Below are 21230 nucleotides of genomic sequence, written 5' to 3'. Positions count from 1 at the left end.
GGGTTGGCCCTTCAGGCAGACTAACGCGGGTAACATTTCCACATCATCTACTCTTTCCTTCCGTGCTTCTCTTTTATTTTTTCCTTTTTTTAAAAAAATCTCTGAATATCAATTTAATGACAGGCTTTCTGCTACAGAATAAATAAGTTAGTGGGTGAATGGGAAAGGTGATTTAGAGCAGAGCTTTCCGAACTTTTATGTGCACATAAATCACCCGTAGACTGTGTCAAAATGCAGATTCTGATTTGTAGGTCTCCTGGGACAAGGGCTCTATCTTTTGAAGCTGCTCCACAGTGATGTGGTCTTTGGACCATTCTCTCACTGCCGAGTGTTTCAAGACAACACCATAGGATGCGGTTCATCTGTGTACCGTTTCTTTTCCATTTGTGTTGAAAGAATTGCATTGCTGATGTGACCAGTTGCAGAGGGAGCTTTAAACTCTACTCCCAGACTGTTAGAAGAAAAGCAATTTCCAACTTGAGAAAGAACACTATAAACTTGATGTGAGCACCACAAAAACAGATATTTTCCTCCATCACAGGAATCTGATGACTCTCAAGTGGTGCCTGTTTCTTTTTGCTCAGCTGGATGCTAAATTACGCTGCAATGTTGCTCAGAATGGAATCCCTCAGAACTGGGAGATAGGTTATTAAACCTATCCTGGCACATGGGCCACACACTTATCTCAGTATTTTGGCTGCTGTAACATCTGCATAAAAGCAAAGTTAAGTCCACCTTTATTCCCCTGCCTTCTGATTTGGCGTGTGCTCAGTTGGCATGTTCATAAATAATCTGTTGGAACTGGCTGGACAATGCTAATCTGGATGATGAAGCCCTGTGCAGCGTGTATGAAGGTGCGGTGTAAGACACTTCTAGAGCCAGGCTCATGCCCTCTCTTTCTGTTTCCAGGGGGGAGAACATTGTTACTACCAGGGCCAGATCCGAGGAAACCCTGGCTCATTTGTTGCCCTGTCAACGTGCCACGGACTCCAGTAAGTGTCACATAAATTATTTATACATTTGCTGTTTCAGTAGCTTTTCTTTATGTTTAATGTATTAGTAAAATTTAGAGTTTCAGAATGTACTAGTACAATGTTAGAGTTTTGGGAGCCAGAGGCTTTGAAATTAGGCCACCATACAGTGATGCTTGGAGAATTTTTTTAGTTTTGTCTAGTTACAGACTGGAGTGGCTTGGGTTACTTTGTTTTCTGCTCCTCAAAACCAATTCAACCCTCTACTCTTCCTTGATTTGGGTCTTTCTATTTTCCTGAAATGGTAGAAATTCTAACATATGAACATTCATGGCTCTCTGCACAAACAACACAGATGACCTCAGAAGCTCTGTGTTCTGCAGAACCCACATAACTCACAGCACCGTGGGAGGGGACACACGCGCGCATGGAGCTCTGAGGGCGAGTTTGTCTTTCCTTGCTTCCTTTCTCACGACCTTCCCCTTGCAGAATGTTTACTGATGGCGAACATGGGAATACACCTCTCTCCATCCTGTCTGTGATGGTGATGCATGTGTTTACGGCCTCTTGAGAACTACCAGTTCATCTCTGAGCATCCTGTTTAGACTGAATCATTCGATTCTTTCTGGCATGTTTTACTTTGGTTTTTTGTTGTTGTTGTTGTTGTTGTTGTTGTTGTTTTTGTTTGCACAGAGTGAGCTAAGACAATTACTTTTAAGTTTTGTTGCTAGATATCCTTTTTGTAGCGAGTTGGAAATGTGGCCTTTTCATCTAATCAGCTGGTGCTGTGAGCCACTGCGTATCCGTCACTAAAAACGTTACGGCAATTTTAGCTTGGGTGAGTCTTGAGACCTCAGTATAGTAGTATGCAGGGCAAATGTAGCCTGGCTTCATCTTGTGGAATATCATGGGTATATTTAGGTATATTTTTTTTGAGAAAGGAAAAAATAAATAACCCCAGGGCCAGAAACAAACGGAGAATTGGCGCTGAAGGACAGGTAGAGCCTGAGCTCCCTCAAGGTGCCACCTGCAGCAGGTGGAGTGGGCCCTGCGGCATGCTTTCGGAGAACCTTGAGTGGGTGTTAGATCTGGAATCTGAAGTGGCAATGGAATGAGAAAGGCTGGAGCGTCTGGCTAGTGGCCCAAGTGACAGCTCTGGCCAAGCTCCGGAGAGAGGTGCGTTAGACAGAGAAACCGCCAGGGTAAGTAGATGGCCAGAGGACGGAGGCTGTGCACTCACTTAATGCAAAGCTTCTTGCTTCTTATGACAAATAAATGCATATTTATTTTGTGTATGTTCCTTGAGTGAAGAGAGATTAACGACACGGCATCTTTGCCTTGATTTTCTTACCCTATGAAAGAAATGTTGAAATCATTGTCGTAGTAAAAATGGTGTATCTTATCTCAACACAGCAGGCCTGTAGGCTTGGTATATTATGTTTGATCTTACTGATGTTTATACGAGCAAATGTGTGTCGGAAGGAAGAGTGATATAAAAATGAGAGACCTTCCCCACCTCTGTATTACTCATAGAATCTCAGCCCAAGTCACAGTGTGAGCTTGGCGCTCACTGCTCTCCGGTTTGCGTCCCAGTTTCCCAAATGGACAGTGTCTGAGACCCAGGAGGAAGCGATGAGCTTCTCCTATGGGCCCTACTGGGCATGAGCGTCTAAGACAATAGCTCGTTCTACCATCCCATAGTCCTCTAAGGAAGGTGGGAACTGTACAGTGCCTCTCAGTTGCTTTAAGTTAGTATATTTCGTATCCACCTTTACAAACTCTTTCGCTTAAAACTAAGCAAACTGAAATTAATAGAAAAGTCCATGACGTGTCTCCAAGCACTAACGGAATTGTGTGCTATGGTGCTTAGACTCTCTTAGATGGTATAGACATGGTCCGTACTTTTTGTTACTGATGAACCGTATTATGATCATGATTTTACTTCTGAACACAATTGCCTCTAGCAATATGTTGGAGGGATATTGCGGAACATTAAAGGACATGGGCTATCTCAGCATAATGGTTTAGGTATAAGCCATATTACTTCATACAGAATTCCTCTATTATGAATGACCAAGTAACATAATGAGGTTTATTCATGTTTCTGATTCACTGCATTTAGTTGAGGAACATAAAATGGAAAAATTATATTAATAATCTTTTCTCATAGAGTCTATAGGGTTACATCTTTACAAATTCAAAGGATTAATAGCAATATTTTGATCCATGTATGTTTGATGTTTTCACAAAATCTTGTAACTATGGGAACCTAAAAAGATGAGATCAAATATAAGTTTATTGCCCCCTTGTGGAAATTTGTAAAAATGACTGTTTCCTTTCAAAGTCTTATTTTAATTCATCTTTATAGCAATTTAGCTCAATTGTTCTGTAGTTATTTGATTCTATTTATAGGGTGTAATTGCTTTAGGCTTACCATATGTAGAATTTATGTCATAATGTAAAGCTGTCAACCCGCAAAGCAAATGAAACAGCTGTTTTCCTATTATTTATTATTGTTAAGGTATTAGTAAAAACATCAGAATCTTTTTATTTTTAGTTCTTTTATTCTCATACATTACATTCCGACCACAGTTTCCCCTCTCTCCACTCCTCTTAGTACCCCCCACAACCTCTCCTCTCCCCAGGTCAACTCCTCCTCCGTATCCTTAAAAAAGAGCACACTGGAGATGTGGTGGCATGCACCTTTAATCCCAGTACTCAAGAGGCAGGGCAGGAGCATCTTTGTGAGCACAAGGTCAGCCTGGTCTACAGAGAGAGTTCCAGGACAGCCACGACTGTTACACAGAGAAATCTTGAACTCCCTTCCCCACAAAAAAAAAAAAAAAAAAACAAAAAACCCAGGCCTCCCAGGGATACCAACTGAACATGGCATAACAAATTACAATAAGGCTAGGCACAAACCCTCCTATCAAGGCTGGACAAGGGAGCGAAGGAGAAGGAAAAAGGTCCCAAGTGCAGACAAGAGCATCAGGGACACATCTACCCCCACTGTTAGGAATCCCACAAGAACACCAAGGTGCACAGCCATGGTGTCTATTCAGAGGATCTAGATCAGAGCCGTACAAGGTCTGTGATTGTTGTTTCAGTCTCTGTGAGCTCCTTTGAGCTCTGCTTAGTTGATTCTGTGGGTCCTGTTCTCCTGGTGTCCTTGATCCCTCTGGCTCCTACAGTCCTTCTTCGCCTTCTCTTTGTGGGTTCCCTGGCTCCACCTAGTGTTTGGCTTTGCATCTGCTCCGTCAGTTGCTGAATGATGCCTCTCTGACGACAGCGGGGCTAGGCAAGTGTCTGTGAGGACAGCAGAAAATCATTAGCAATCCTTTCATTGACTTTTTCCTTTGCCAGCAGTGTTTGTTCCTGTCCTGGGTTTCTAGGCTGTCTGACTTCTGGTTCTTGGCCATCCAGGTCAATGAGGCGTGGGCTCCCTCCTGTGGCCCGGGCCTCCAGTTGGGTCAGGCATTGGTTGGGCACTCCCACATTTCTGTGGCACCATCACCTTAGCAAATATTGCAGAGAGGACCGACTGTAGGTTGAAGGTTTTGAGGCTGGGTTGATGTCTCAATCCCACCTCTGGGATCCTTACCTGGTTATAGATGACAATTTGAGCTCTGTATCCCCTGTTACTAAGAGGCTTCACTAGGGTCACTCTTGTAGATTCCAAGGAGTTTCCACTGTACTAGGTTTCTAAATAATTTCCCAAATGGTTCCTCAATTCAAGTCTGTTCTCCTAGTACTCTCCGTCCATCCCACCCTGACCTGATACATCTCATTCCCAGTCCACCAATAAAATCTGTTCTATTTCCCCTTCCTAGGGAGGTCCTTGTTACTTAGCTTCTCTGGGTATGTGGATTGTAGCACGGTTGTCCTCTACTTTATATCTGATATCCACTTATGAGTGAGTACATAATGAAAAAACTGATTTTTTTCATTTGACATTATTCTAGCTTGCTTTCTGGTGCTGTGAAGAAACACTGACCAAATTCAACTTGGGGAGGAAAGGGCTTGTTTTTATCTTATACGCTGTAGTCCATCTTCAGTGGGAGCCAGGACAGGAACACAAGGCAGGGCAGGAACTGAGGTAGAACTGAGGAGAAACGCTGCTTTCTGGTTTGCGCTCCCTGGCTTGGTCAGCTTATCTTCTTATACAACCCAGACCCATCTGCTCAGGCTTAGTACTGCCTGTAGTAGCTTGGACTCTCCCATGTCAGTCCATGCTCAAGAAAATGTCCCATAGGCTTGTCTGCAGGCCCATCTAATGAAGGTAGCTCAATGGAGAGTCCCTCTTCCCAAGTAGAGCTTCGCTTTTGCCAAGTTCACAAAAACTGTGACAGGTAGCAAAATAATCTGCTTGTCATGTGAACTCTGGCAAAGATTAATGGTTATATAATGTTCTGGCCAGTTCTTAGCAGTGATAGAGAGAAAAATTTCTGTAATACTTTGCCTGCTTTGAAGAGTAGTCAACACAGTCATATATATCGCTACTAGTTTATTATGGTAATATTATATTAGAACTACATCTATTTATCTTTAAATTCCAATTCCGTGTCATCCAAACATTTGCCTTTGAAAACTGTGCAGATGTGAGGATGGCTATTCCGTGGGTATATTAGAGTTTAAGACATGTGGAAGATGTCCCATCAGGGATGAAAGAACTTAGACAGAGGGAGACCTGGAAACCGTTGTACTTATAGCTCAGGGAAACCAATAGATTTCGTAGCATTATCATCGAGAGAAAAATAGTATTCTGTATCTAACCGTGTTGCTATCATGTGAGCATTTAAACCCTGAATTGAAAAGGTAATGTAGGTCACAGCTCTGCTCCCCTCAGGTGCCTGAACAAAGACGAGTATCGGTGACACCACGAGGCACCTGATCTCAGTAGAAGCACTGTGTTTGTCCGACCAGAGGGGTATCAGGAGTTTTCTGAGCAGCAGGTGATGCCATGTGAACTTCAACAGTCCCTGTGGTGGTTGTCTTGAGCATGGCCCTAGAGGCTCATAGATTTACCTACTTAGCCTCTAGTTGGTGATAGAAGGGATTAGGAGGTGTGGCTTTGTTGGAAGAGGTGTGTCACTTGGGATAGGCTTTGAGGTTTCTGCCTGCTACCTGAGGATGAGGGTGTAGCTCTCAGCTACTTCTCCAGCATCATGCCTGCCTGTTGTCACGCTTCCCACCACAGAGATCCAGGACCAACTCTCTGAAACTGTAAGCAAGTCCCCAGTTAAATGCTTTCTTGTATGAGTTGCCTTGGTCATGGTGTCTCTTCACAGCGATAGAACGGGAACTAAGGCGCCCCCTTTATAGGAGTTGTAAATAGCAGATAGCCATCTCCAGCATAAGAGGTCCCAAGCACTCCTGATTTGCGCCCTCCGCCTGCTGAGGCTGTCCACTGTGTTCCTTCTGAAACTGTTACTTTGTTTTATGTCACTGCTGTCTTTACACTGCTTAGGTTAAAACCTTAAAGTCTTTTTTGATATTTTTTTTTCTGGCAAAGTCCACATTAAACTTTTCAAGTAGAACTTTTTGGGTTTACTTTCAAAATATATCTTGTCTGGGCCTATGGGTCAATGATATAACATGCTTACTTAGCCTGTGAGGCCCTCGGTTTAAGCCTCAACGGCAAAAAGAATTACATACGTGTAAATGCATATGCACACACACACACACACACACACACACACCCTCCAGAATTTGGCCAGTTCTCACCACTTCTGTAATCACCACTATCTTCTTTGAGTTATGATAGCAATCCCAATCTACTAACCCCTGCCCTTAGTCCTGCTATTCTCTAGGGTATTCTAACACTGTAGCAAGGACTTTTTAAGACAAGGAGAATCAAGCACTTATCCCTGCCCTTAGTCTTGCTGTTCTTGAGGGTATTCTAACACTGTAGCAAGGACATTTTAAGATGGGGGGGGGGAACCAAGTATAATGGCTCATGCCTGCGATTTTAGCACTTGGGAGGGAGGCCGAGGCAGATAGACTGCTGTTAGTTCAGAGTCAGCCTAGGGTTGACTGACACTGTCTCAATAACCAAGCAATAAAACAAAATAGGGAGAAGGCATTTCCTCTCTTTAGAAGTCTGCTTGTCAGTCTTCTCGTTAGAGTAACAGCCAAGGCCCTCAGAAGAGACTACCTACTATAACCACCAATGGGCCTCTGACTGCATTTTCCCGTTACTCTGTCCCCTGCCCATGTCTGCTCTCGCCGTGCTGTCTTCTTGCTTTTCCTGGATCATGCCACGAGAGCAACTGAAATGCCCTTTGTACAGTATAGGTAAGCCATCTTCCTCGTGGAGCCTGAACTTCTAGCAGAAACCCAGTCTTCTCATTCAGCTCTCCCACACCCAGGCTTCTAGTGCTAATCACTCACTTGAACCTGCTTGATTTCCACCATAAAGTCCATGATCACCTAGCTTACATTTCCTTCCTTACTGTGTGTGTGTGTGTGTTTTATTCTCCCCCAAATGTAATTCAACAGAAAATTGTTCCCTTTACTGGCCCCACCTCCTGCATCTGCAGCCGTGCCTTGTTGGTTCCCTGTTGGTTCACGCTGAATGAATGAGCAAAGGTGGTCTCTGGTTGCAGAGGACCAGCTCGTGTGCCCAGACTGCCTAGTTTCCTGTCTTCCGTGTGTGAGAGATGGAATCTAGGAAGGCTATTTCGGTGTCTCTCCTGGACAGGCGTTCATGGGTTCTCCCTTTACAGTTGTGAAAAGATTTAGTTCGAGTTGTTCAAATGCGCTTGCCTTATTGCCAGAGCACCTTCCAGTGTGTGTATGGAGCCCATTCTGAGTGCTCTCAGGCAGCCCGTGACATCAGCATCACCCAGGTGTTTCTGCTGTTGTATGCTTTGTTGGTCTTCGCAGTACTGGATGGCTGTGTATGTTAGGGGAACGCTCAACCACCAAGCTGTATCCTTACCTGCTGTAGCGTTTGATTTTTGGACAGGCTGTCCTGAATCTGCCCAGGTCAGCCTTGACCATGGATCTTCTTGCTGCCATCTGACTACAAGTACTTGGGACTGCAAGCTTATTTCCGCACTTCCAGCTGCTGAGATTTGTTTTAATTCCTGAGGCAGAACTAACAGAACACACTAGAACTAAAGAGTTTGCTGCCACTCTGGTCTGGGACTTGTTTTAAATATGGCTTCCAGAGTCCCGGCCTTGAAGTCTGAGGAGGGTTTTTTGAGAATTATACTCTCACAGATATTCTAGGGTGGCCTTTATTGTAATTCCATGGTAGAAGAATAACGAAAAGCAGAGAATTCAGTCTTGAGCTTGGAGTTCAAGGCGGGAAGATCTGCCTTAGTGAGGTCAGAGACAGAGTGTGTGTGCTATGCTGGTACGATGCCCCACCTGTCTGCTGAGGATGGGTGGCCCTGGGAACTAGACACTGAAAGTAACCAGGCCTGTGCTGCTGACCCTAAAACGATCTTGCTCTCAATGAGACCCGGTAGCTCTGTCTAATCATTTTCTTGTGCTTGGCAGTGGGATGTTCTTTGATGGGAACCACGCGTATCTCATCGAACCGGAAGAAAACGAGACCGCCCACGTAAGTGCTCCACCTGCCGTGGGAACGGCAGCATTGGTGCTGAGACCTTTGTCTCCTTCTTCCCCTTTCCACCTTTCGTGTATGTTACATTGTTAGGGCCAGGACTACACACACACACACACACACACACACACACACACACACGCACAATACTGAGTAAATCAAGCACAGTTTTTCATTTTTCTTGCCTTTCGTCTCTTATGCTGGGAATACTTTCCCCTGAAGTGTCTTCTGAAGCCACCACTTCTCTCTGTTGCATGATGTGCCTTAATTTAGACGGCTATGACAAATATCATGACTGTGTGGCTTGTACCACAAAGTATTTTCTCATAGTTCTCTAGGCTGTGACATTAAAAATCGAGGTGACAGCAGGGCTGGTGTCCTCCGCGCGCTCTCCCCTCGGGTGGCAACTGGTTGCCTTCCCGCTGTAGTTTTACTTGACCAAGAGATATTTCTGATCATCTCTTCCTCTCCATTTAAGGACATCAGCAATACTGATCAAAGTACCGTTGTTCCAGCCTCATTTACCCTTCGTTACTTCCTCCTATTAGGAAAGGACTGAGTTAACATTATAGACTACAGTGCCCTCATTGCTCTTTGGCTAAGGCCAAATCTGCCGGGCTATAGGGAAAAATACAGTTTCCAATTCTTTCTTTGCATATACAAATAAACTTCCTTGTTTCATGCCATGCTGGTCAAACATTTACAGAGGAGGTAATTTTCCAGGAATGCACATTGTTTTTTCACCTCTTAAACAACCCTGTTTGGGGAACCATCTGACTGTGTGTTCCCTGAGGACCTACTAAAGCTGCTTTATCACTTTGCAGGACACTGACTTTTTAGAGGCTGTAGTTAACTTACATACTAGGACATTCTAATTCTTTAGCACTTAGATGAAGCCAGATGAAATCATTTGAATGTTTAATAATTTTGCTTAGAAGAAAAAGTGTTGTGTTATTTCTTGCTTTCTGGAACTGTCTATGTCAGGACTCTGGGCATCGCTTGTATCTGCTGTTTTGCTTGCGGTCCCCAGGAAAATCGGTAGCCTTGGTCACTGGTTACCTAAGTTACCTGGCTCTTAACATAGGGGCCGGAATCATGAAAGAAGGCAGTCATTAACCCATTTTCCAAGAGATCTTACATTCCCTTGGGGAAATAGGCCCATTCATTTATTTTCCATTACTGCAGCTTTGGCCTTTCTGCCCGTGAGGCTTCTTGGTTGCGATTGGTGGCTGCAGTGCTACAAGAATGGGGCTGTGCAGCTCATGGCCCCTTATAAACCTGGAGCACTGTAGTCAAGCTACAGTTCCGTAGTCCTAGCTTCTCCAGCTACCATCGCCTGAAGCCAAAGATACTTGCCCGCCATGCGCTTCATCTCTACCTTTTGTGTCATTTCAGGAGGACTCTCAGTTTCACTTGGTTTACAAATCCAGACTGTTTGAGTTTCCCGTGGATGACCTCCCAACTGGTATGGTATCCATATTGGGGATTTCTTTTAAACCACAACCCAGTAATTCAGTTGCTACTTTAGAACGAATATACATACTAAGTAATAATTGAAAATTGCTCTTGACATTTTAGGTGGTCTGTCGAGTTGCACCAAAGGGAAGAATAAAATGCAAACTGACTTCTTGTTTACAGTTGAAGAAAAATATGGCTTAAGCACACAGAAGGAATACTTAAGAAATTAAGACTCAGTGTTAGGAGTGAGACGTAATTTAGAGGAAAACTGGTAAATGATGTGAAAATCCATCCTTGGGAAAATGATGGTTTTGTGAACACAGGCATGAATCATCTCCCCATGTGCTGTTTCCTTCCATTTTTTTTTGCTGTAGCATTTTAAGCAAAAGCCATAATTTAGCCTTTTATATAATTGTTTGCTACTTGTGAAATGGGCATATATTTTCCTCTCATCTGTGTTTATAGCTTAATTGCTGCAAATGTCAATTGGAGAGGGGCATCCACATGTCACATGGCAAGTGGAGCTGACCTGGCTGCTAGCACCCCATGTTTGTGGAACACTGACTATGCAGTGGGCATTTGTCTTTAGCTCCTTTTAATTAACTTTGTTTTTGCCGTAGTTGTGTATATTAATATAACATGAAGATGAAGAAACAGAGGTTCAGCTAGTATGTCTTTTCCAGGGTCCCACAGCTACTAAAGGTCAAGGATCATGATACTTTGAGAGACTCCTATAAGAGCCTCGTAGGAAGACGTGAAAACATTGCCAGCCTAAAGCAAAAGAGCTCATAGCATCTTGTTAGAGAATGAGGTGAATGCTGAGCTCTAATACCCCTTCCTCTCTGGGTTGAGTTGTGATTCACTGGCCTCCTGTAGTTCTGCCACAGAGAAACTAGCACTTTCTACTGTGGTGAAGGGATTCAAGATCCTATTTGATAGGATCCACTGTTTTGGAGGCCAATGAGATTGCTCAGGGAGGAATGGCACTTACCACAAAAGCCTCGTGATCCGCTTCGGTCCCCAGAGCCCACATGAAAGCTGGAGAGAACAGACTCCACGGAGCTGTGCTCTGACCTCCCTGTGGGGCATGACACGTGCATGCCCCCAGCTATTGCACACATAACAAAATAGTAAAATCTGAGAAAGAATCCATCCTTAGGGAAGTCTGCCGATAAATACACAGACGCTCTTGCTCTACGGAGAAGTGTGCTGTCCTTTCACCAACCGTATGAAACTTCTCATAATGCCAGTTATGGGAACAGAATTAATCATGAATGGCTGTGTGAGAACAAAGCTACAGTGTAATAGGTCTTACTGGAAGCATTCAACATTGATTAATATTTAAAGTAATAATGATTCCCCACCAAAGACTTCAGTATAGAAATGCAACCATACAATTTTTTTTAAAGCTTTGTTCAGGGTTCTTTTTCAGAAATAATCACAGAAGTGACTTGGTTTTCTTTCTTTCTTTCTTTCTTTCTTTCTTTCTTTCTTTCTTTCTTTCTTTCCTTCTTTCTTCCTTTCTTTCTTTTCTTTTTCTGATAAGGTCCAACTTTGTAGCCCAGCCTGACCCCAGGCTTGCAGTGATCCTCCTGTCTGACCTCCTGAGGGCCAGGGTTGCTGCCCTGAGTCTTCATGCTTGGCCCGTTTCTAGATTTTCAATCAGAGGTTGCCGCTGTTGATTAGGAGAGTGGCATTGTCTTTCAAGATTACTTAGAATTTACTTTGACAAACTAGATGAAAACAAGCGAAAGTCAGAAGTACGTTTCTTATTTTATTTTAGGTTGAATGAAATTGAACAGGGTTATAGGTTACCACTACCACTTCATCTTGCTTGGTGTTGTCTGTTTCCTAGAGATAGAAATAGTATAATCAACATTTGTCAACTTGTTTTAGCTTATAGAACCTTTTACTTTATATACTACATCCCTTAGGTCAAATGTTCCTTAGAACATGTTTTGGAGGGGAAAAAAATATTGCTTTCAGTGAACTAGTTGACACTCTTTTAGAAACCGATAAGCACCAAACACAAGCCCCAAGTGTGACTCATTGGGCTCCAAGGTGACCCCTATTGAAATGCAACACTTTTATTACTGAGACCCTTCCTTGTGCAGTTCCCACTCCTTGCCTTCAGCTTCTCCAATCTATTTTCTGCCCATTTTTCCTGTTGGCTAGTCTTGTCTTTTGTAGGACTTTAAACATATGAAACCATGTATTATATGTAGCTTAGCATTTTTCTGTGATGTTTATGTTGTTAAAATAGCAATCACTTATTGATTTTATTATTGAGTGTATTCAGTGGTATGAATAGACTACAATTCTTACGAATTATGGTGATGGGCATTCAGGTTTTTCCAGTTTGAGACAATTATTAATAAGCAACCATGAATATTCTTATATGTCTCGTCTTTTTTTTTTCCATCCCCTTTATTTTCCCTCCATTCATTTCTTTTTTGTAGAGGCATGTTTTATTTCTTCTAGTAAATACCTAAGAGGGGCCTGGGAAGGTGTGTGTTTAGCTTGGGATCAGTGTCATAAAACTTCAGCCTGTTAACCAAAATAACAGGCTAGGTGATAGCCACACGTTGCTGGCCTCAGCCCAGGGCTTTCAACTCTCCATATTGAGATTGTAGTTCCAGCATGTCCCCAGGTGATACCAGTTTTATTGATCCAAAGATTCTACGTTGAAAAAGATTGTTTTATGAGAAGTTGAGTGGCTTCTTCAGATGCTTCTGTCACTCTGCTCTCACACGGCGCCATATGGCAGCACTATTTACTCCAGAACTTGAGCAACAGATACCAAGGAATATCTGTGGTTCATGGTTGTTGGCTGTTCTGGTGTGCATGACGCTATGCGTTGCAATTTCATCTGACTGGGGGTGGTTTGTAGTGTGTGCTTGCTCGTCATCATTATGGTTTTCTCCTTTGGTTTTTGCATTGTACAAGGATTTACATATTCTGCATTTGATCTTAGCCAAAAGTTTAAAAAAATGATTACATAGTCTGAACATAAATAAGGCCTTTATTAGATATGTTATTAACACTGATTGCCATTAAGTATTAAAATCGGCTTCTTCCTCTCATTTAGCCACTTGTGTCTACTTTCTTGCTTATTGTGGCTTTATAGTGTATTTTGAAATCAGGTACATATACCCTTCAGTGTTGTCCTTTTTCAAATTAATTTAGCTCTTCTAGGTCCTTTGCATTTTCACATAGGCTTTCTGAAATTCCTCTCAGGACTTATTAGATCATCCCGAATGTTGAGATGGTCTGTGTGAAACAGCTCAGCAGTGAGTCCTTCCAGCGCGTGGGGCTAGCGTCTCCTCGTATGTCTAGCGTAGCGTGTCTCCTCGTGTATCTAGGGTTCGTTGTTTGTTTGGCACGACTCCCTGGTTTAGTCCCTAGCACAACAAAACGAAGTGAATTCTCAGCCCTTTCCAGATATTCTGAATCGCAAAAGATGGCAATAAGTGTTTAAGACATTTACAGTTTCTGTTTGTGTTTGCCACTTTTAGGTCAGAGGTTGCTGTGGATAAACACTTATTATCTCACAGTTCCCGGGAGTCAAGGGCCCGACTGTGGCTTCGCGGAGTGCCCATCGCTGATTTTTGTAGTGTAACTGACAGCTGGAGTTGTAATCCTCCCAAGGCTCTAATAGGAGAGATTCTAAGCTACACTCACTCAGGCATGATTAGTGGGAGTGCTATGTCCTTTTATCTTATGCACTATGACTCCTTCATACTGAGATATTTATTGCCGTTACGTTACCTATCTGGTGTTAAAGTTTCTAAGATGTTCTTTATTAATTCTTTGAGAATTTCATACATGCATATGATATATTTTGGTCACACTCATCCCCCAGTGCTCCCCCAACTCTTCCCAGATCCATCCTCCTACCTCCCCACTCTCTCCCAACTAATTTTTAAATAATAGCCTCCAAGTCCAATTTAATATACTCATGCATGTGAGACCAATCATTTTATACCTGCTTATGAGTTAGTGCCTACTGTATTTGTCTTTCTGGGTGTGGGTTGCCTCACTCAGGATGATTTTTGTTAGTTTCATCCGTTTGCATAATTTTGTAGAAAGTCCTCCCTTACAGCTAACCTAGAATCCAGAGATGAATTTATCTATATCCATGAATAGTCTGTGTGTGATCTGACATGCAAGTAAGAGGGACTCAAATTGTCCCATTGCCCTTTAGTAGCAAACAAGGCCTTAGATAAATCTTGTCTTGGAAGAGAATGCTCGTGAGTTGGAAACAATTGAGTCCAATTTTGGTGTCCTGTATCAACTTCCTAATAGGGCATGTTAAAAGTGTGTTCCATATCTCCTCTTTATTTTGCTGCCCCCAGAGAAGGTTAGTGATGGAAGCGAAAAATCAGGCTGGCTACTTAGCAGATTTTTAATTAAAAATGTGTTGTTATTCATAGAATGATCATGAGAAAATTGAGCGTTTGTGTATTGCGTTTACCCATTAGATACTTATTCATGGTTAATGTAACATAATTGCTTAATGTTTCATGTACTCACTAAGTAGAAAGGAAAACTAGTGAAATTTTGCCTTCTAGTAAAAGTCTGGAAAATGCACTGTTTGTTTTTATTTTCTTGTAGAATTTCAACAAGTAAATATTACTCCACCAAAATTTATTTTGAAGCCAAGACTAAAGCGGAGTAAGCGACAGGTATGTGTTTGCAGGCTCAAGCCATGATATGTAGAACACTACGCCTCTGGCGATCATTTGAGTCTACAGTCAGAGTCTGCAGGGTGGGGGTTAAGAACCAGTGCAACCTTTGTGAGGGTGGGGACACAAACAGGTGACAGATGCGTGAAAGCAGCCACAGGATGCGTTCTTTTACACGTAGTCGCTAGACGATGAATGAATATGGAGTCCCCATTACCGTGGGTCGTGAGGTCTCTGCATGAAGCACGGTTTCTTCTTCCCTTGCTCAGGCATGAATCACATCATGGGATCTTCTTTGCTATTCCTGATATGTTCTGAAGCCATAAAATGCCTTTTTTTCTCACTCGAGATGCCTTGGATTTAGTATATAAATGAGGACATAGCTTTAGGACTCTTCCTCTGGACGTTGTGGTAATAGCACTGTCCTTAAGGTACCTGAAGCCACGGGGGCAGATACTGTTCTTCACATGGCTCTCACATCTGAAGATGTCTTGCCCCGTGTCTCACAGTTGACAAATGGCCTGGAATGTAGATCTGCTGTCAGGGTCAACCCATCACAACCACAGTGATGATGGTTTGTGGGAACTTCCATGCACATGTGGCATAACAAGAACTCGGGGAATGAAGTAGATGGCAATTAAAGCGAATCTGTTGAAGGCTGTGTGAAGTGCTTGTTTTATAGAGAGGACAGGGCATACTCTTTGTGCATGTGCTTGTTCCTCATACACATGTCAGCATCACGTCACCTACCAGGATTGAACCTAGCAATGCTCACATGTCAAGCAAGTGTTCTATCTCTGAGCTACACACACAGCCCTTTTAGAAACAGGATCTGCTTAAGTTGTCCAGCATGAACATGAACTTGCTCTATAGGCAGGTGTAGAACTCGTGGACCTTTTGCTTCAGCCTCCCCAGTCAAGGCTAAGGGCTTCCATTACCTTTCCATAAAGCAGGTGCTGTTTTCTTTCCTTTTGTTCTTTGACAGGGCCTCACTCTGTGGCTTAGGGTGGCTTCAGATATACAGCATTCATCCTGCTCTAGTCACCCTAGTGCTGGGATTACAGGCACAGGCTTCCATGTCTGGTAAAATAGAATGTAGTTTCAGACAGATTCTTTTGTGAGTTACAGTTGCTAATGTTTGTTGAAAACTTAGCATGCACGTGTCCATATTATAAGAATCTTAACTGTTTAACTGAAGAATTGGACAGAATCTTAACACTTTTGCTCCTCGTGATACCCTTATGAAGAAGGTAGTGCTATGATCCCTGTTTACTCAGCAAATAGTAATCAGATAGGATAGATGCACATGACTCAAATAGAAGGGGAATCTCCTAGAAAGTCTGGTCCCAGGTGTGTCTCTAGCCACCCACACTCTCTGAACACCGTTCAGAAGCCACTGTGTTCCCAAAGCCACTCCCATAAGCTTGAAGTTTGTTGTTTAGACACAGACACATGGATGTCTTGAGTTAAATTAATTGAGAAAAATAATTTCCATGAAGATTTAATTTACAAAATTGTGTATTGTTATGAATGCTGAGTTGAGAGAATAGGAGAAGTATCCCATTACCATGTGCCTTGGAGTTCTTTTTTAAAAAATATTTATTTATTTATTATGTATACAATATTTTGTCTGTGTGTATGGCTCCAGGCCAGAAGAGGGCACCAGACCCCATTACAGATGTTTGTGAGCCACCATGTGGTTGCTGGGAAGTGAACTCAGGACCTTTGGAAGAGCAGGCCACGCTCTTAACCTCTGAGCCATCTCTCCAGTCCTTGGAGTTCTTTTAGAAGCGTCTCAGCATCTTGTCATTGGCTAAGAAGGGGAACCCTTCACTCCTTTATGAACCCATGCAATTGAGTCAGTGTGATACTGTGTCCAAATGCAAGTCGCAGGCATTTAGAAAAATGCTGGGACTCATTTGAAAGTCTTCTCAGTTAACTAGGAGCCCAGAGTGAGCAAGGGAGATCTTGTCCTAGTAGGAGCTTTTTGTTGTTGTTGTTGTTTTGTTTGTAAAGATTGTTGTCATTGGGTGCAATTTAGTTTTCCTGCTTAGTTTTTAAATACAAAAATACAGTCCATTATCATCTGTGAAACTAGTGTTGGAAGAGTCTTTCTTTTTTTAAATATTAGAAAATACATTTATAAAGAGACAAAAATCTATGCGGCTGTATATTTTTAGTTTGTTTAAAATGTAGCACTCAAACATGCATGCATTGATTCTGGTTTGACTTGATGGTGTGCCTTAATCACAGAAGTAGTCTTTGGGCAAGTGAACAAGATTTACTGGAGGAAAAATACCCCCTTCATTGACCTGTGTCATAAAAGAAAAGTCCGTTTCACAGATCCTGTTAATGACCGTGTGCTGGATGGGCAGAAGGGAAGCCTGCCCTGGTAACCTTGCCCATAGTGTTGACTGACTGTGGTTGGAAAGTGAGGAGAGCTTTTTGTTGAGCAGAGATGTGGCAGTTAAAGACACTCCAAGACTACTTGGGGACTTCAGGGCTATGCTGACCATACCCCTGTAGCTTGTGGGGATCCTATGGGCCACACCAGAGGAAAGTCATGGACATGCCTTTCAGAAACTTGCTGCTGGAGTTGAGCTAAAGCAGGATCAATGCTCCGCTGTGTCGCTCCCGTGCCACTGTTGGGTAGACATGTTTTCATGAAGACAAGCGTGAAGTACGTAGGCGTATGACGCATATATCCGTATTTAATTGTGTTTGTGTAAACATTTTGGGAAAAAATAGTAATTTGCTGTACCCCCCGTAGAAGAGGGAGTATAGAGGCAAGAGGACTGTTTCACTCTTGATTTTTATTCTTCATTGATTTTTTTTCAAACCATGCACATTTTTGTCTACTCAAAAACTAAGAAAATTGATGAGAGTTTAAAAGTTAATGCTGAAGTAAAAAGGAAAATCTTGTTTCATTGATTTCTTCTGTGCTTTTAGTTTTTGCAGCTAAATTTACATGGTTAGTCTTTTTTATTCTCTTTTCTTTTTTTTCCCATTGTGTTACAGCTTCTTCGATTTCCCCGTAATGTAGAGGAGGAAACCAAATACATCGAACTGATGATCGTGAATGATCATATCATGGTAAGTTCGCCTCCCCCTTCCATCAATCCTTGATCCTAACAGTTGTAGAAAAGGTGTGTTAAGGTACGTTTAGAAGAAACAAAATCCTCATCAAGTTGTGATTTGGAAAAGCCATTTGTGTAAACACACACACACACACACCACTTCGGAAGCCAAGAACAATTTTGTTAGAATTTAATGTAAAGGTACCCATGTCAAACAGGCTGTACTTATCAGCAACTGCCCACACGCGCTACCTGTGTAGAGGTCTACCATACACAGCCTATATAGAGGTCTACCATACACAGCCTATATGGAGGTTTGCCACACATAGCCTATGTAGAGGTCTAGAACACACAGCCTATATAGAGGTCTAGAACACACAGCCTATATAGAGGTCTAGAACACACAGCCCATGTAGAGGTCTAGAACACATAGCCTATGTAGAGGTCTAGAACACACAGCCTATATAGATAGGTCTAGAACACACTGCCTATGTAGAGGTCTACCACACACAGCCTATGTAGAGGTCTACCACACACAGCCTTTATAGGGGCTTATCATATGCGACCTATACAGAGGTCTACCACATGCAGGATACAGTCACACAGTTTGGACAGGAGTTTTAGAGAAGACAGGGAAGCCCAGCCAAGAGTGTTTTTGACCAGGAACAACTTATAAATGGAAAACATGCTTAGGTAGAAGTAACTAGCAATTGTTTATGAGGGTTCAAAAATACTTCTTTTAAAGGCATTTTTATATATTACATATACATAATAATGAACTTGCTATGATATTTTCATTGTGTGTAATGCATTTTGACCATGTGTACCTCTTCACCACCCCATTATCTTCAGTTATCTTCCCTGTTATCCCTCTCCTCGCCCTGCTACCCCCTCCTTTTCCCATCTAGCCCATTTCTTCTATTTTTGTGGTTTTGTTTTTGGCCCAGTGTATTTTACTAGGGGTGTTACCAGGAGCGTGGATGAGATTTGGTTTCCCCGGAATGTTGACTCCTTATCTGCAGGTTCCCCTCAGTGTTACCATGTGAGGGCGCTACTTGAAAAAGATTGAAATTGGGTCGTATGTGATGAAGCTTTTTAGAACACCACTGAGGCCACGTAAACCAAACATGTGACCCACAATTTACCGAGCCATCTCCTCATGGTAGTACCTTAGGGTTCTAGAACGTTTTGTTCTAGAACCTTGTAGAACTTGTGAAGTCTTACACATGTAGCCACATCTGCATTGACTGTCTCTGGTTGTTTCTCACTTGCATGTCTTTAAGCTCATAACAGCTTTGAAGTGAACAGCCCCCCCCAAGAAACAGTAAAGCCCCCCCCCAAATAAACCATAAAGCAGATGGAGTGGGTGTGGTGGGGTGAACCCCGAACCTCGTGTGCACCAAGCTTATATATTATATGTTATATTCTAGCCCCTTCATGTGGAACTGAATTGAACTTTTTCTCCCAGATGTGATAAAGTCATCTTTTCCTTTAGTCCCCAGCTTTCAGGCTTCAGGGTAGATAAGGAAACAGGTTCTCCCCTGCGGTGTTTTGTTTTTGTGTTCTTTTGACAGAAAGCCTTAGGGAATTTTCTGATATTTTGTTTTCTGTCCTAAGATGATTATTTCCTGGTGACTTTGAGCACCCTTCCCTGTTGTCTCTTGCTTTCAGTTCAAAAAGCATCGGCTTTCTGTTGTACACACAAATACCTACGCAAAGTCTGTGGTGAACATGGCAGATATGGTGAGTACCGCCCCGTCCGGCATTGCCCCTTATGGCAGCCGGTGGGTAACAAGGTGCCTATATTCACATTCCTTCAAGTTACACTTTAGCCAGGATGACCTCAGAGACCCTGGCGATCTTGCCAGGGACTCTACTGACTAGTCTGTCTGGGAAGGTGGACTGACCAAAGATACGGTTGCTTTTTTTTTCTTGTGTGTTTCTTACCGGAAAAGACAGAGCTTGACCCATAGGCTTTAGCAAAGAAACTCACAGTCTACATCTGGACATCAGCGCAGAGACGGTGCGGGAGCTGAGCCTCTTCAGAAACGCCCAGCACAGTGTTGGGGCTGCCCCCAAATAGTTCTCTCCATTTTTCCTTAACACTACACAGGTTGTGTAGCAGACATTTCCTTAGAGATACTTTATCCTGCTTTTTCGTTAGAGAAACTCAAGATTTCATAAATTATTTATGTAAGATGCCAAAAGCGGACTTAGGGAAAGCCTTGCATTCAGCATAAGTATTTATCAAAAGAAAATCCTGTTTGTGTCTAAAATTTTCTTTGTTCAAAAGAAAACCCTGTTTGTGTTTTCTTTTGTTCAGTGGGCTTTCCTTTGGTAAGTAGTTTGATTCTCCGTTCTTTAAGGAAAGTGCATTCAAATTGGGAAAGTGATGGTCTCCTTTAGAAACAGTGGTTTCTTTAATTAAACAAAGGCGTGTCCAGGAAGGAACTATGTAGTGCTTCCTACACTGACTTAGGCCATGTGTTCATTTCGTTAACGCCCTAGATCTATAAAGACCAACTTAAGACTAGGATAGTATTGGTTGCCATGGAAACCTGGGCTGCTGACAACAAGTTTGCCATCTCTGAGAACCCGCTGGTCACCCTGCGCGAGTTTATGAAGTACAGGAGGGATTTTATCAAAGAGAAGAGTGACGCCGTTCATCTTTTCTCGTACGTGACATTTACATTCTTCCATTTCTCCTGGTTCTACGGCGAATGCTCTCTTTCTTCTGACTGAAATGTATCCTTCTGCGATAATGTGGTTACTGTGTGATGTGGCTGTGCATCTGGAAGGAGTTTTGAAATACAGATTGTTTGGAATGTTCATGTGGTTTAAGTGACTTAAGTTTTGAGGTGAGAGCTGAGTAAGTTTTTTGAACTTACTGTCAACTCTTCTCCAGATCCTGGGTTCTTTCTTTTTATAATGCATATTTGATATAACAGCAAAGTACCTTCTGTGGAATTTTAAGACCTCATCTAAAATCAGAGCTACTGAGGACAGCTGTGAAAGATGTGTTTTAGGTGTTATTTTTAATTGTTTATCTAATTCCAAACTTAGAGGAAAGATGCCAAAATGCCGTAAGGAAATTGCCTGTATACTTTACCCAAACTCAAGACTTGCATTTTTTTCTCATTTCCTGTTCAAGTATGAATTAGAGACAGCAAGTTTGCATTTACTACTAAGTACTTAGTCATTCAGTGTAGTCCCTTAAAGGTAAAGACATTCTTTCAAATAACACAGTAAGTCATTAAGAGCAGAATATGTAACACCGGGTGACATTCTTACATAGTTCATCACCTGTGTTCGGTCTGTGTTCAGACTCCATCTGCTCTCTCAATGCCCTTCTGTAGCCAGTTCCCTCTTTGAGCATCCAGTTCAGCGATGCACAGTGTGATTCATCTTCATCTCTTTAGTCTCCTTTACATCGAAACATGTTCTCAGTCTTTGCCCATGTTGAACT

At 42.5% G+C, this 21230-nt stretch overlaps 1 protein-coding gene across 16 annotated transcripts in view; it reads left to right on the top strand.

Moving 5' to 3' along the window:
• Adam22 (ADAM metallopeptidase domain 22) overlaps positions 1 to 21230 on the top strand; it is a 199987-nt gene that overhangs the window by 126591 nt on the left and 52166 nt on the right. For 15 of the 16 annotated variants that reach the window (XM_042054279.1, XM_038315348.1, XM_042054276.1 and 12 more), the window contains 7 exons: positions 910 to 992; positions 8478 to 8541; positions 9940 to 10009; positions 14617 to 14687; positions 17706 to 17780; positions 19436 to 19507; positions 20273 to 20439. In XM_042054279.1, the coding sequence (XP_041910213.1) occupies positions 910 to 992; positions 8478 to 8541; positions 9940 to 10009; positions 14617 to 14687; positions 17706 to 17780; positions 19436 to 19507; positions 20273 to 20439 (602 nt within the window). The remainder of the gene's footprint in view (positions 1 to 909; positions 993 to 8477; positions 8542 to 9939; positions 10010 to 14616; positions 14688 to 17705; positions 17781 to 19435; positions 19508 to 20272; positions 20440 to 21230) is intronic. The other variant, XM_042054280.1, reaches the window with a different exon arrangement.

This window comes from Arvicola amphibius, chromosome 18 (genome assembly GCF_903992535.2).
Source record: "Arvicola amphibius chromosome 18, mArvAmp1.2, whole genome shotgun sequence".
NCBI classification, from domain to species: domain Eukaryota; kingdom Metazoa; phylum Chordata; class Mammalia; order Rodentia; family Cricetidae; genus Arvicola; species Arvicola amphibius.
This window is presented reverse-complemented; position numbering and strand designations above follow the sequence as displayed.